General features: G+C 41.2%; 1 protein-coding gene across 2 annotated transcripts; it reads right to left on the bottom strand.

Annotated features, from left to right (window-relative positions):
• Positions 1 to 758: 758 nt before the first annotated feature.
• On the bottom strand, positions 759 to 12,760 carry LOC146671169 (thyrotroph embryonic factor-like). 2 transcript variants are annotated; one of them, XM_085403357.1, is made up of 4 exons: positions 12,148 to 12,760; positions 6,511 to 7,074; positions 5,429 to 5,631; positions 759 to 5,079 (listed from the first exon to the last, which is right to left on the bottom strand). In XM_085403357.1, exons 1-4 carry the CDS (start codon positions 12,329 to 12,331, stop codon positions 4,864 to 4,866), a joined length of 1,167 nt encoding a protein of 388 aa, XP_085259483.1. In that variant the 5' UTR covers positions 12,332 to 12,760; the 3' UTR covers positions 759 to 4,863. The 2 variants fall into 2 exon arrangements, with proteins under 2 accessions (XP_085259483.1, XP_085259484.1); XM_085403358.1 differs by lacking the exon at positions 12,148 to 12,760 and adding an exon at positions 8,075 to 9,810.
• Between the last annotated feature and the right edge of the window lie 394 nt (positions 12,761 to 13,154).

Raw genomic sequence — 13,154 nt, 5'->3', positions numbered from 1 at the left:
CCCTGGTTCGTGCGTGAGAGTCCTGGAGCAGCTCATTGCTCTGATTGCGGTAAACAGATTCGAGTGATGTTTGATCAATAATTCAAAGCAAGGATGGAATTCTCAAATGGTGAGCAGCCAGCTTGCTCACCAGCCCACCTCAGCTGGACCCATCCCAGCAGATATTACTTTGCATTTCATCACCTAGCACTCCGTCTGCCTGTCCTGCCCCGTGCTGGTGTCTGTGTACAGCCAGCTGGAAGGTTGGCTTGCTCATGTCGTGGTGTGACAACATGCATAGCTCTGCATCCTCAGCACCGCATCCCTCATTCTCTTTTCATCATCTAGCTATCTTCCCTCCCCCACTCTCCATCTTTACCACTACCTGATCCTTTCCACTGCTTGTCCCCACCTCCTGCTTCCTCGCCGTCTTTGCTCCATCTTCCACACACACACCCATCCCTCTGGTCTTTAGAGGCTGCTTATGTGTTACGCAATTCTGCTCCCCTGTCTGTCGATGTGATCATTACGCAACATCTCCTACTCTGCTGGAATACTGATGAGCAGCAGGAGAGAGGTAATGGAGGGACAATAAAAAGGGGGGGGGAGATGTGCACTCAGGGGGCTTGTGTTTCTGTGTGCGCGCGTGCAAGTGCATCAAGGATGAGGACAATGCCTTCATTTATCCACCAGCTCCTTGTGTTACCCGACATTTGTCACACAGCCGCCGCAGCTGGTCAGCAAATCAGGCAAGGTCAAAAAGACAAGGCCACGTGTCGGTAAAACTCCAAATTTATTTCATATGCATAATACAAGATACAATTAGGACACGATACTGCAGTTGCATGTATCCAATACATGATAGGGACAATACAAAAACGAGAAAAAAAACCCACATTTATATAAAAATCAGAACAGAAAGCCAAAAACACCACAAGTCTTTAAAAATGTTTCCAGAAAGAGATTTAAAATGGTTTTCCGGGAGCTACTTCAAATAAGTAAACAAGGACACGGTGTTGTCAATGCGAAGCATCTCAAACCAGTGTCAAGAGTTTCAAGCAATAACCTTAAAACTGAGGTTTAGATTGGAGATCTAGTCGTGCTGCTCTGAGCACACCTACAAACACCTGTGCGCACACACACTTGTGCCAGATGTTCTCTGTCAATTATTTGTGCATTTCCAGGATTCTAGTTTTCCTTAAATATTACCCAAAAGTAGCACAAAGGGTTTCACAAGTGCAGGAGCCATCTTTTGTCAGTAGGTGGCAGAAGACGCACCTACATCCAAAAGTCATAACTGCAGGTCTGCATGCAGAGAATTGGGGAAAAACTCCAACCTCTTTAAAAGGAAAAATGATTTCATAAGGAGCTTCACATCAAACAGAAACTGCTACATACTTTATGCATCACTATACAAAATATGATCTTTATTTTATTGGCTTCTAAAAACCTCTCGTGGCCAGTACCAGTTTTTTCTTTTTAAATGTCCAAGTTTGCATTCATCAGCTAGACTGATGTCTAAAGCTCAGTGCAGTCGATGTGACAGAAAAAAAAACCCAAGAACCAGCTGTTACAATACACTATCAGGAAACTCAAATGATCATATTAGCAATCAAGAAGACAAGAAAAAAAAAACACACACACACACAAAAAAACAAACAAACAAAAAAAGCACCAGCTGATTCCTGTGTATCCAGATACAGATCAATCTATAGCAAATTTAAAAAAAAAAAAAAAAAAAGATAATAATCCACAGTGATTAAAAGATGCTGCTTTCAGCTGTTTTCACCACAAGGTCAAGCGCTGGCTGCACAAGGAAAGGCGGTGCTGTCATAAACAAAAGGACATCGCAGCAAAGATGCTCTGCTTTTTTGTTTTTTTTCCACTGTTCTGCACAATACACCATCAGCCCACGTCATCCCCCCAAAAACCAAAGAGCTCTAGTTTTCAGTAATGGTTCACAGACATAAGTACACTTGGTATAAAACTTGTTTTTTAAAAAAAACAAACAAGGAACAGAGAGAGAGAGAGACAGACAGGTTCACTGGGTTTCATGCATTAAGATCTCGGACTACAGAGAATTAAGAACTGGAAGCACGAATGATTTTGGGGCATTTCTATTTAGTACATCATAGTAAGTATACATACAACATCACTACTGAAATCAAACTAGCATTACATAACAGAGTATTATTGCCACATTTATTTTCTTTCCAGGATTATGAGCACAAGCTGGCTGATAAAAATCAAAAAGAAAATTATAAGTTTGAGATACAGAGTCCCATAACAGTCTGCAACATATTTACTAATTAAGATTCACACTCAGAAGCTTTGGCGGAAAGAACTCAGTTTATAAAGTCGGATTTAAGGTTTTGCCAAATGGAACTAAGCTGCTTTGTACGTGTTCTTTGCTTCAACCAACACTTTGTAGCCATGCTCCATGTTTTACCTTTCACAGTAGCAAGTGTTGGACGAGGTAAAGGAAAGTGCACCCTGTCCTTTGTGTGTTCACAACACAATACCCCCACCCCACAAAAAATAAAGCCCACATTACTATATAAACCTGTTTTTAAAACAAACATCCAAAAGCACAGTTCACCCTTTGAATTCCCTGCTTTGTCATTGGTTTCATTATATAGGTATTATTATTATTATCCTAAGGAGAAATAAAATTATCTGACACATTGTTTGTACATCACAATCAACAAATGCATCATTACCCAAGAATAAATACAGCACTCATTCAACTATTTGGCAAATATAAGGAATATTGTAGGGTTAATAAAGACACAGAGTCCCCGTCTTAGCAAAATAAAGACCAGGAGACATATTTACAAGGTTCAGAAACAGCCGACTTTGAGCCTGCTTAAGATAAAAAAACAAAAAGCAACCAATCAATCCAGTCCTCTCGACACCATTAGGCAGGCAGTGACTCTAGCACACTAACTGCAGTGTGCAGTAAATAAACATCCCAACAGCACTGTGAAAAACCCTTAAACCCACCCCTCATTTCTTTATATTTTGCTTTCAAGGAGCCACATTTTGTTATTGTTTAAAGTAGTCTTGAGCAATAGTTCTCCAGGATTTCTAAAAAGCTCTTTCAAAGTTGATTTTATTTTTTGTTTGTATTTTTGTTACTAGCAGTTGTCACAAAACACATACTTGTTTTAATTTTTTGTTGAATCTACGCAAAAGATCAAAAGTAACAGTTTGATGGGCATTAAACAGTTTTCAGATCTTGTTACTATTGATGAAATTATGAAGGCAGAAAAGTACTGTTAGATTTTGAGCCATCATACAATACTATGTGGAAAGTGTCGTAATTGGAAACAGCTTTATTTTTCAGAATGGCAATCATCTCAAACAACACAGTGAAAGCATACCTGAATAGAAAAACATCAGTCATGGATTGGCCTCCCCAGAGCTCAGACCTCAGCATTATTGAAGCAGTGTAGGATCATGTTGACAGAGAACATAACAAAAAGGCAGAAACATCCAAAGAAGAGCTTTAAATGTCCTGGAGAACTATTCCTGAAGACGACTTAAAGAAATGAGAAGAAAGCTGCCTAAGAGAGATCAGGCTGTGTTGAATAAGGTGATCCTTCCAAATATCAACTTTCAAGCTGGTTAGAATAATACAAACTCTGTGTTTGTCTTAGACACTGTATTTCCATGTATGTCAATAAAATCCTGCATCTATATCCCACTTTATCAGCAAAATTTTAGGGAATGAAGGGTGGCACAAGACATGTGCGTAGTACTGTACATGTGAACATACCCCTCTACAATCAAAGGCCTTGGAGATCAAATGCACAGCATGCCTTTAACAGTAACCCACAGATAGAAACTACTACTCTTTCCCCATATATAAAACAATCTGCTCCTTCACTGAATCTTTGAGTCTCTGGAAGCTGATCTTAGTAGAAAAAAAGATGTTAAAAATCACAGAAGCTTTAGACCTACTTTGCATTTTCATTAGTATGCTACCATTAAAACAGCTCCCACTGTGATCATCGTTAATAAGGTTGACAGCTGCTACCAGCTTAATCTCCGCACACCGTGTGTGTGTTTTCTTTTCTGTTTTTTAATGAAAAAGTGCAAAATGGATTATACACTATAAAAATGGTGCAGAGAGATGATTATATATACATAACAGTTGTTTTTAAACAGTGTGCAGAGGCGTGCTTGTGTGACGGAAGAACTCTGACTGGACCACACCTTTCCTGAGGTCTCCCTCCTCTTACCCTCTCCAGACTGGGAGTACCACCTTGAACCTGACTCCGGCTCATTTTTCATCTGTTCCTCTCCTACACTGCGCAACTTCACTAAATATTCTTCTTCTTCTGAGCCTCCTAATTAAGTGCAACACAAGGAAAACAGGAGGAGTGCACCTTTCTAAATATGCAGCTTCTGACTGACGCTACTCGTGCTTTGGTCCATTAAGGTGTGCTGTGCTCTGACGGAAACTGCTGTATCGAATTTGAAAGCGTGCGATTCTTTCTAACCGACCCGCTCTTTTCATGTCGCTTGACTCTCTTTGAACTTTTCTCGAGACGACCATATTTTCCATGTGTGTTTGACCATGGGAGAATCCAGAACGGTCCACTTCCTCTCCGAGTGTAGGAGCCAGGCGCTCTCCACAGGCCTTCCTGTGACCACCGCTCCCATCATGCCTCACTGCCTGCCAGTGTGCATCCAAAACTCCAGCGTTGTGTTAGAAACTGGAGCCGAACACAGTGACTGGAGGTCAGCAAAGACAACAGTGCAAATTTAGATTCCCTAGGTGTTTATATCTGTGTTGAAATTTGCGGGGAAGGGAGTTCTGCTTTTGTCTCGTCATGGGTTTTATTGTGAGTTTTCTTTTTTCTGTTATTTATTTATTTTTTACAGTGGGCCGTACTTGGCTTCGTATCGAGCCAGGACGTTCTTACAGCGACCGCAGTCTTTCCGCATCTCAGCCACTTGCTGCCTCAGAGCAGCATTTTCACGCTCCAGGAAGGATGCACGCACGGTGATCTGGTTCTCCTTAAGGCGGCGTGCATCGCGGGAACGCTTCGCTGCCAGATTGTTCTTCTTTCTTCTCGACCAGTACTTCTCATCCTAGAGGAATGAAAAGGGACAGAAAGAAGAGTTAAACCTGCCCACATAAAAGAAGGGATTGGATTGAGGAGATCATCAGCTCAATTCTAATGTTTTATTGGGCTAACGTAATCACATAGAAATACAAACTAACTGATGGAGTTGGAGCTTAAACATTCTGCAAACCCAATTTTGATAAATGCATTTTTCTGACAACTGAACAAGATGAAAAGAGTGGAAATTTTCTAAATATATGTCAGACTTAAACTGTATGACATATATTAACTAGTTTTTACAACAGTGTTTTTTCAGACTGGAGTGAACTGATCTCAACTGCAGTTTGGGAAGAAGAAAATTTGATTCCACTGACCTTCTGCTCATCGGGAACAAAAACCTTCTTGGCCTTCTTGATCATCGGCTGCGGCTTCAGCTCCTCCTGGGAGAACCTGTGCTTGCGTGGGTTGAACAGCTCACCCCCGGGCACGCTGGACAGGACCAGGTCTGTGGGATCTGGCTGGAAATTAATGTCCACCTCAATGGCGTCTGGGTCGATTGGGGAGGGCGTGTTACGTTCTGCAGAGTCCAGCAGGGGAAAAAGTAAGCTTGGACACAAGACAGGTAAACGGCAATGAACCAGGTGGCCAGACTTCACACCACTACTGTGAAACCTGTTAGGGAGCTATGTAGGCTTCATTGCTCTCAGCCGCTTATCCCACAAAGATATTTTATCATCGCAAACACTCATTAAAAAAACAAAAACAAACTGAGGGTTATACAAAAGAAGCACAAGTCTTTGTGGGAATAATAACCATACCTACATAAAAACAATTATAAAACGTAGTAAAACAAATAAGTTCACTACATGCCACACTGGAAAAAAAGGCTTTAAAAGTTTCTGTGCAGCTCAAATGAAAGGTGTCTAAGTTGGACACCTCCCAAAAATACATTTACGTAAAAAATATTTCCATCACTGCTTCTGTGTCAGTTTGTTAACATGTGACTAAACTGCCTACAGTGAAATTATTTGACTATATTAGCATTGAAGACCTAGATGAAAATTATATGCAAAAATCTGCCTTTCACGACATCACTTTAGCAGAGTAATAATGCACAGAAATAGCTGGGCAAGCACCAAAATCTGTATAAGGTATGTCCTACTGCCAAATGCTCTGGCATACCGCATTTTATAAAGTTGACGATATTCCTTATTTAATCCAGCCTATCCCAGTTGTCATGAGGTGAGAGGCAGGCTACACCTGGGACTGGTCACCAGTCTGTCACAGAGCTTGTTTGGCTAGATTTGGTAACATTTATTAATCGTTATGACTCAGGTAGCCATGCCAGCATTGATATTCTTAGACCAAACTAAATAAAACTAGAGCTGCATAACTGAGAGGAAACAACAGTTTTCATCAGGTGTTAATGTTTAACACATGCAGTAAATCTGCTCACCCGCTTTCTTTACTTCTGCTTTTGGCGTTGCCTCCTCAGGCAAAGATTCCTCTTTTTGCTCTTCCTCTTTTTCTCCTTCTTCTTCTTGTTCTTCTTCTAGCTTAGCCGGTTGTAACGTGGTGACTGTCACAGGCTCCTCTGGATCTGGGGTAGCCATGGAGGCAGAGGGGGGAGATGATGAGTCTGCAGCAACAGGAGTAGCGGGAGTAGTTGTTTCAGTAGTAGTAGGAGTAGGAGTGGTGGTGGTAGCTCCTGCAATAGCCTTGGGAATGGCTTTGCCTTTGTCTTCAACTGTCAGCGTCTTCTGCAGCTCCTCCTCCTCCTCCAGGGTCACAGGGATACCGTTCTCCAGGAGGAACTCATCCAAGTCCATGTATTCCAAGTGGAATGTCTCCCCATCATACGGAATGGTCTTCTCCCAAATGGCTGGGGTCAGGGAGGCTGATACCCCTCCACTGCCCCCACTTCCACCACCACCTCCTCTGGAGCCTCCACCAGCATTGTTTGCCACAGCCCCTCCTCCATCCACATCTTCAGATGAGCACAACTTCTCCTTCTCTATTTCTACATTAAAGACATAAAGCATAAAAGGAAAAAGTGAAATTAATGGCTGCTTGCTGAAAATGAACAGTTCCCTTGTCCAAATATTATTCAGTAGTAGAGGTGGGTGTATCAATCTGAAGGACAACAGTATCAACAAGACAGAGGATCGAAACAAAGTATCAATCCTAAGTTCAGTATATAACCCACTGACTTTATTATTTTTTGGAAACAAAAAAAATTAAGCAAAATATATATGTAACATTCAAGGTCTAAAAAACAGTTTTAACAAACATGAAAAGTTGAAAGGCATGTATTAATTACAAAAAAATCCCAGTCATTACAATGTGTTGCAAATTGGTGATGACCTCATAAGTAATGACACACTACTCTCTGCTACACAAGTTGCCTTTGTAAGTATCGCTATTGGCGATACTGGCCCTGTATTTACTTGGGTGTTGAATGGATACCAAAAATTGCAGCATGGTACAACATTATTCAGGAGACACGGTAAGAAAGTGAAATTATGAATGAGAAGAGGCTGGGTGGAAAGGGGTGGTGGTGATGTGACACCTGACAAACAAGTGGGTAAACAAAGGCGGGCTACATCCAAGAAGCCCTACAAGCGGTCTGACAGACTGAGGCAGAGAGAGGGAGTAGATGTTAAAATGAAAGAAGATAGTCAGAAAACACCATCACCATCAGCCAGCAACCAAAGAAAAGTAGCTCGGGCTGTTTAATGAAACCGCAGGGAGTCCGCTCTGTCCTGACTGTTTCCAGCCTGGTTTAGCTCCTTGATTGTCAGCGCAGAAGAGCAGGAACTTTTTGTTCTTCATCGTTTGCTCCACGCAACAGAGGGCATGTGAGCCAAAACCACGACCACACGTTTTAGGCGAAACACCAGACGCTGATTACTACCCAGCTTTAAAACCTATATACTCGTGGTTCATTTACAAGCTGAAAAACTGGGCAGCATTTTAATTTAAATTTATTATTATTATTTATAATAATTAATAATGCTTACCGTCTTCTCCTTCCTCCAGGATGTTCGGAGGAGGTATGTCCATAATTTTCTTTAAAACAAAAGGAAAAGACTTCTGGGGTGACGCTGTAGCGGTATTACCGCTGGGCTCGAGCTCCGTTGCCATCGCGGCTTCGCCAGGCATTGTTCCGTGCCGAGCTCCGAGTACACCGAGGCGACGCTGCTTTTTTTTTTTTTTTTTTACCGAGAGCTGCGTCCGAAAAACAGGAACACAAGAACCGCGTTTAGCCGCTGGACTCGACACTATCGCTGATTTTGAGCCTTTTAAGCCGAAAATGCAGATTTCTAGAGTCAAAAACAACACCACACCGAGCCTCTTCTTCTCCTTACCCACGGAGCACGCTCGTTGGATATTCAGAAGTTCCGTGCCACGCCTCTTTCACGCAATAGTAGCAGCTGATTGGCTGTCAGTACTTCATATATGAATATATTACTGCAGCTTCATTTTGACTCTAATCTGTGGTAGCTCTACGTTTGGTCATTGGCCACAAACACACAAGGAAATCATGGCTTTACATAGAAGGAAAAAAAAAAAACAGACCCTATAAGCGCAACGTGAATGCAACACTCGGCCTCGTGCAGTCATCATATTAACATCTTTATTAGAAGGCGTTAGAGGCACGAGGTACTCACACTTTCACGGCAAGAACTGCGTGTCACGCGCGCACGCATAGCGCAAATACCCACACCCACATAAACACGTTGTGAGCTCGTGCAGTCGCTTGTTTTCTGAGCGTGATACTCGTGGCCAAACACGTGCGCCCCGCCCGCACCCGACTCACGTGAAAGCACACTCTGTCGATGGGCGTGGTTTAAAGATTCTCTGCACGTGCAAGCCAATGCGAGCTGGTTGAAGCGGGCACGCGCACGACAGTGTTTTTATTTTATATTGATTTAATAGTGCACGCGAGGTATAATCTATAACGTCTATCACATATTTCCCTAGATACGCTTTAACTCTACGCGCACCAGCTTCCAGGTCCTCTCTGCACCGAATAATAATAATTAATATAAAAAAAAATAAACCCTCACTGCCACAAAAAAAAGAGACGTGCGTGCTTCCGCGCGACGGAGCGCGCACGACCTTGTCTCGAATATTGTTTTGTTTCAGGAACACGATGTTCAGCCGCAGTGAAATTCATTTTTTTCCTTTTTCCCCCCTCCAAGTTCAGCACAAGTGCCATGAGCTTCTACAGACTGAACACTGAAACCGCACACCAAAAGACTGGTGTCCTAATACTCTGTCCACGTACAAGGTTAGACAGGGACACATGAGACCAGGGTTTTTATTAAGGTTTCTGTGGCCACGAATACTAGTGAGCGCATGTGCAACATTTTGTATCGCATTACAAGGATGATAAAGGTCAAACTGAAACAACAATAAGAAGAAGAAGAAGACGAAGGGGGAGTAGGAAGCATGTTTCAATATTGGAAATGAACTGTTAAATCATTTGTTATGCTTTCGGTTCACACAATACAAAGTTTTCATTCTAGGTCCTGCAGCTCACTGGAAAAAATACAAAACAAGAACCGGTCTTGGCTGGAGTCTGCTATGTCTACAGAGCAAACCAGAGCACAATAAACACTTATCAGTGCCCTCTGCTGTCTATTTAAACTGATTAAATTTACACTCTTGAAACAGCTGAGACAGGAGTCTGCTGTTGTTCAACACATGTGAACAGAGGGAACTTTGTATGCACACTGAGATGAGGAAGAAATAACTGAATTAAAACTTGATGGTGATGCTTTCTGCATGCTTTACAGGGGAAATTACAGAACTATTAAGGCCTCAACCACAGTAAACACAATAACAATAACACAATAATCTGCCACTGAAGTGTCCTGCGAAGACACTGCATATCACAGGGCCAGCATATTATGTACTAGTGAGTCAGCATTGGTTGTCAACAAGATAATAAAATGCAATATTTATATTTGAGTTTCTAACACTATAATTACTTTGCATGTCTGTGGGATTTTTTCTGGTGTCACAAACATGTGTAAACATGTAAATCTAAAGCCAAACATTGTATGCCAGGGTATCAGGGATGCAAAGGGTAGTGCTATTACAACTTTGTACAATTTCTTCATCTGTATACCAGCATCATGTAGGTAAATGTGCATAGAAAGTATGGATGGAAGTATACTTTATTAGCTTAAGATAATAATATAATAATCAGAATATAATAATATGTAGTTAGCATTGTGAAAGACCATGAGAGCAAAACAAGTTTCTATAATACTGCATTTTTTAACCTCTATCTACTCTACTGAAAAGCATCCTTGGCTTTCTTGAAAGACCCTATACAAATCTATGTTGTTATTATTATTTCAGGTTTGCTAAGCTAACTCTCAGGCTACTGCAAAACCTGGTTTTGTTTTGTTTTTTACATAAATAATTTTGGATTTTTGTTATTTTTACATGACTAGAAACCTACTTACAAACTACTAAACATACTACAAACTTTACTGGCACATGATTTGCTTCTACTAGCCGACTCATTTTGCTTTATTTGAGTTTTATTGCTTTTACTGCAGAGTTCCTTTCAGTTGTAACCACATTTACTTAAAGTGCCCCCCGAAGGTCAACTCTAGGGCATCATAGATTTTACATGCTGCCAATGTATATCATACACTTATGACACACAGCTAAATATTCGCTGTAAATCTGCTAATACAGCACATGTCTGATTTCAGGGGCTGAATGACACAGACTGGTCTTTATGAAGGAAATCAAACTCCAGGGTGGTTTTATTTCCTATGCATCATTAGCCACAGCTTTACTGCAAGTTGTTTGACCCAAATCTGACACTGTGCCTTTGAGCTAGCTGTCTGGTTGTCTATAGAGATGAACAAACTCTCTGATTAGTCATGAGAAGATGGGGACTGCATACTAAGATTTATTTATCTATTTATTTTTTTAACAGGTCAAGGTATATTCGAAACCTCACTGTGACCAACTTTGGTGATACTGGAGCAATTAGGTGTTCGTACCCACATAAGTGCCATCAAACGCTTAAGGAGACATCAGAGCACAGGTGAAGTAACACAACCCCAACACATTTAGTTCAGTTTCAGCTGGCAGTCTTTCTTGCATGCCCTGCATGTCACTCCCTCTCACATTTCCTATGTCATTGCACTAGCAACTTCTAATGAAAAATAAACCAAAGAATTTATTTATTTTTAACAGAAAGTAAGCTAAAAAGTGTGCATAACATAAGCAGAGTGCATAAAGAAGCTAATGAAATGATGAAACTCTTGAGTGAGGACTGTTTCAGTGTTGTTGCATCAGTTTCAGGCTACACGGAGAAACAGCATAGACAGTCTGCTGACACAATACACCTCACAGCCTTTCATCACCTGTGCACACTTCAAGAGATTAGAGTGATATTCTGATTACCACATACTACTGCACTCAGTAAAATAATGAACTGAACAGGAGACATTTAATTATGTTTACGGGTGGTTTTACTTCTACAGTTTCCCATACAGAAGGGTTTAAAGTGTCTGCTAGTAAAATAACTTTACACTAGAGCTGGATTAAGTACTTAGTTCAATGCTGAGATGTAATGAAAGCACTAGTCAGTTTTAATAGGCAAAATAACAGAAGTCACTTCATTAGCTTTATGTATAAAACCACTTCATGTGTATCACTGAAAGCAAGATAAATAAGATGAAGATACCATGAAGAATTGCAGGGCTGCTGCATTACTTGTATCTCAGACTCTAATAAAATGGCAACATAGCAATTGTCACAGGACAATATTAAATCATAAACCTTAAAAATAATGTAACTAATTAATTATACTCATTTTACAACCAGTGCCATAGTTTAATCCTTAATATTCATAGGCCTCTATGTCAAATTTTTATGTGGGAAAGTCACATAAAGTAATGAAATATAGTAAAAACGTACTTAGCGTTTCCATGAATGTAACTACACACCACCATATGCTACTTAAATAAGTCTGCCAACTACAGACTGGACGCTAGCAAAAGCAGCTCTCATAAAAAGATGCAAAAACAGTTATAACGTTATTTTAAAACATGCTTACCACTGTCATCAAAGGCCGGGAAGGGACAGTCGGCCAAGTACCTGAGCAGGTCCGGCACGTCGCTCCTGTCCTCGAAAAACATTTGGTTAGCCGCCGTCATGTTGGACAACTTGTGAAACTGCCCGCTCTGCTCGAAAACACAACTCTTATTTACTCCGACGAAACGACTACGTGCGCTTTGCATCAACTTTTCAACGTCACGGGGACGGATGCATGTGTCCGAACACAATCAGAGTTATAATTACCAATGCGAGCCACGCCCCCTCAGCATGTTGACGCGGTGACAATTGAGCGCGCGCACGCCAATCATACCGCAGCGCCTATCAAAAAGCAGGGGGCGGGCTCTGGAGAATCACAACCAAAACAACAACCTTTAACGGCGCGGCTCCGGCTTTCCCCCCCACGCACGGCAGCACGTGCAGTGACACTGTGGGATCTGGAGCGCCACGTGCCACCTAGTGGCTTGATTAAAAATTGCACTACACAGTGACCACCATTCAAGCCAAGGTGTGTCAAACTATTATGCTGAAACTTGTTAACCACACTCAATGCCATTATAGTGTTATAATACTATTATAAAGTAATGCTTTATAGTATTAGAGCCTATATCTGTGAAGGTTCTCAGTCATCCAGGTCATTGTAGTCCAAGGATCTGGGCAAAAAAGTGTTTGGATTACTTTGAGTTTGAGTTTTAAGAAACTCATCAGTCCAGACGCTTTTTCCAATTAGAGTATATACTTCCACACATACAAATACACTACTTTCACCCTTTAATTCAAGGGCTTTAGCAAAAGTTTTGGATTAACTGTTTAGGAATTACAGGAATTTACACATGTTAGTCCTCCCCTCAATTTTCAGAGGCTCCAGAATTATCGAGCTTCTACAGGGAGTGCAGAATTATTAGGCAAATGAGTATTTTGTCCACATCATCCTCTTCATGCATGTTGTCTTACTCCAAGCTGTATAGGCTCGAAAGCCTACTACCAATGAAGCATATTAGGTGATGT

The sequence above is a fragment of the Rhamphochromis longiceps genome, linkage group LG4, assembly GCF_057381845.1.
Source record: "Rhamphochromis longiceps isolate RC_006_pf linkage group LG4, R_longiceps_female_GT1.1, whole genome shotgun sequence".
In the NCBI taxonomy this organism is placed as follows: domain Eukaryota; kingdom Metazoa; phylum Chordata; class Actinopteri; order Cichliformes; family Cichlidae; genus Rhamphochromis; species Rhamphochromis longiceps.
Note: the sequence above shows the minus strand (reverse complement) of the source record. Positions and strands in the feature narration are given on the sequence as shown.

What these genes read in the sequence shown, in the direction of transcription:
- LOC146671169 (XM_085403357.1), bottom strand. Translation starts at nt 12,331, where the DNA reads ATGCAAAGCGCACGTAGTCGTTTCGTCGGAGTAAATAAGAGTTGTGTT. An exon ending in CCCGGCCTTTGATGACAGTG is followed by an intron (nt 7,075 to 12,147) that starts GTAAGCATGTTT and finishes TCTTTAATGTAG; the next exon opens with AAATAGAGAAGGAGAAGTTG. An exon ending in AGCAGAAGTAAAGAAAGCGG is followed by an intron (nt 5,632 to 6,510) that starts GTGAGCAGATTT and finishes TGGACTCTGCAG; the next exon opens with AACGTAACACGCCCTCCCCA.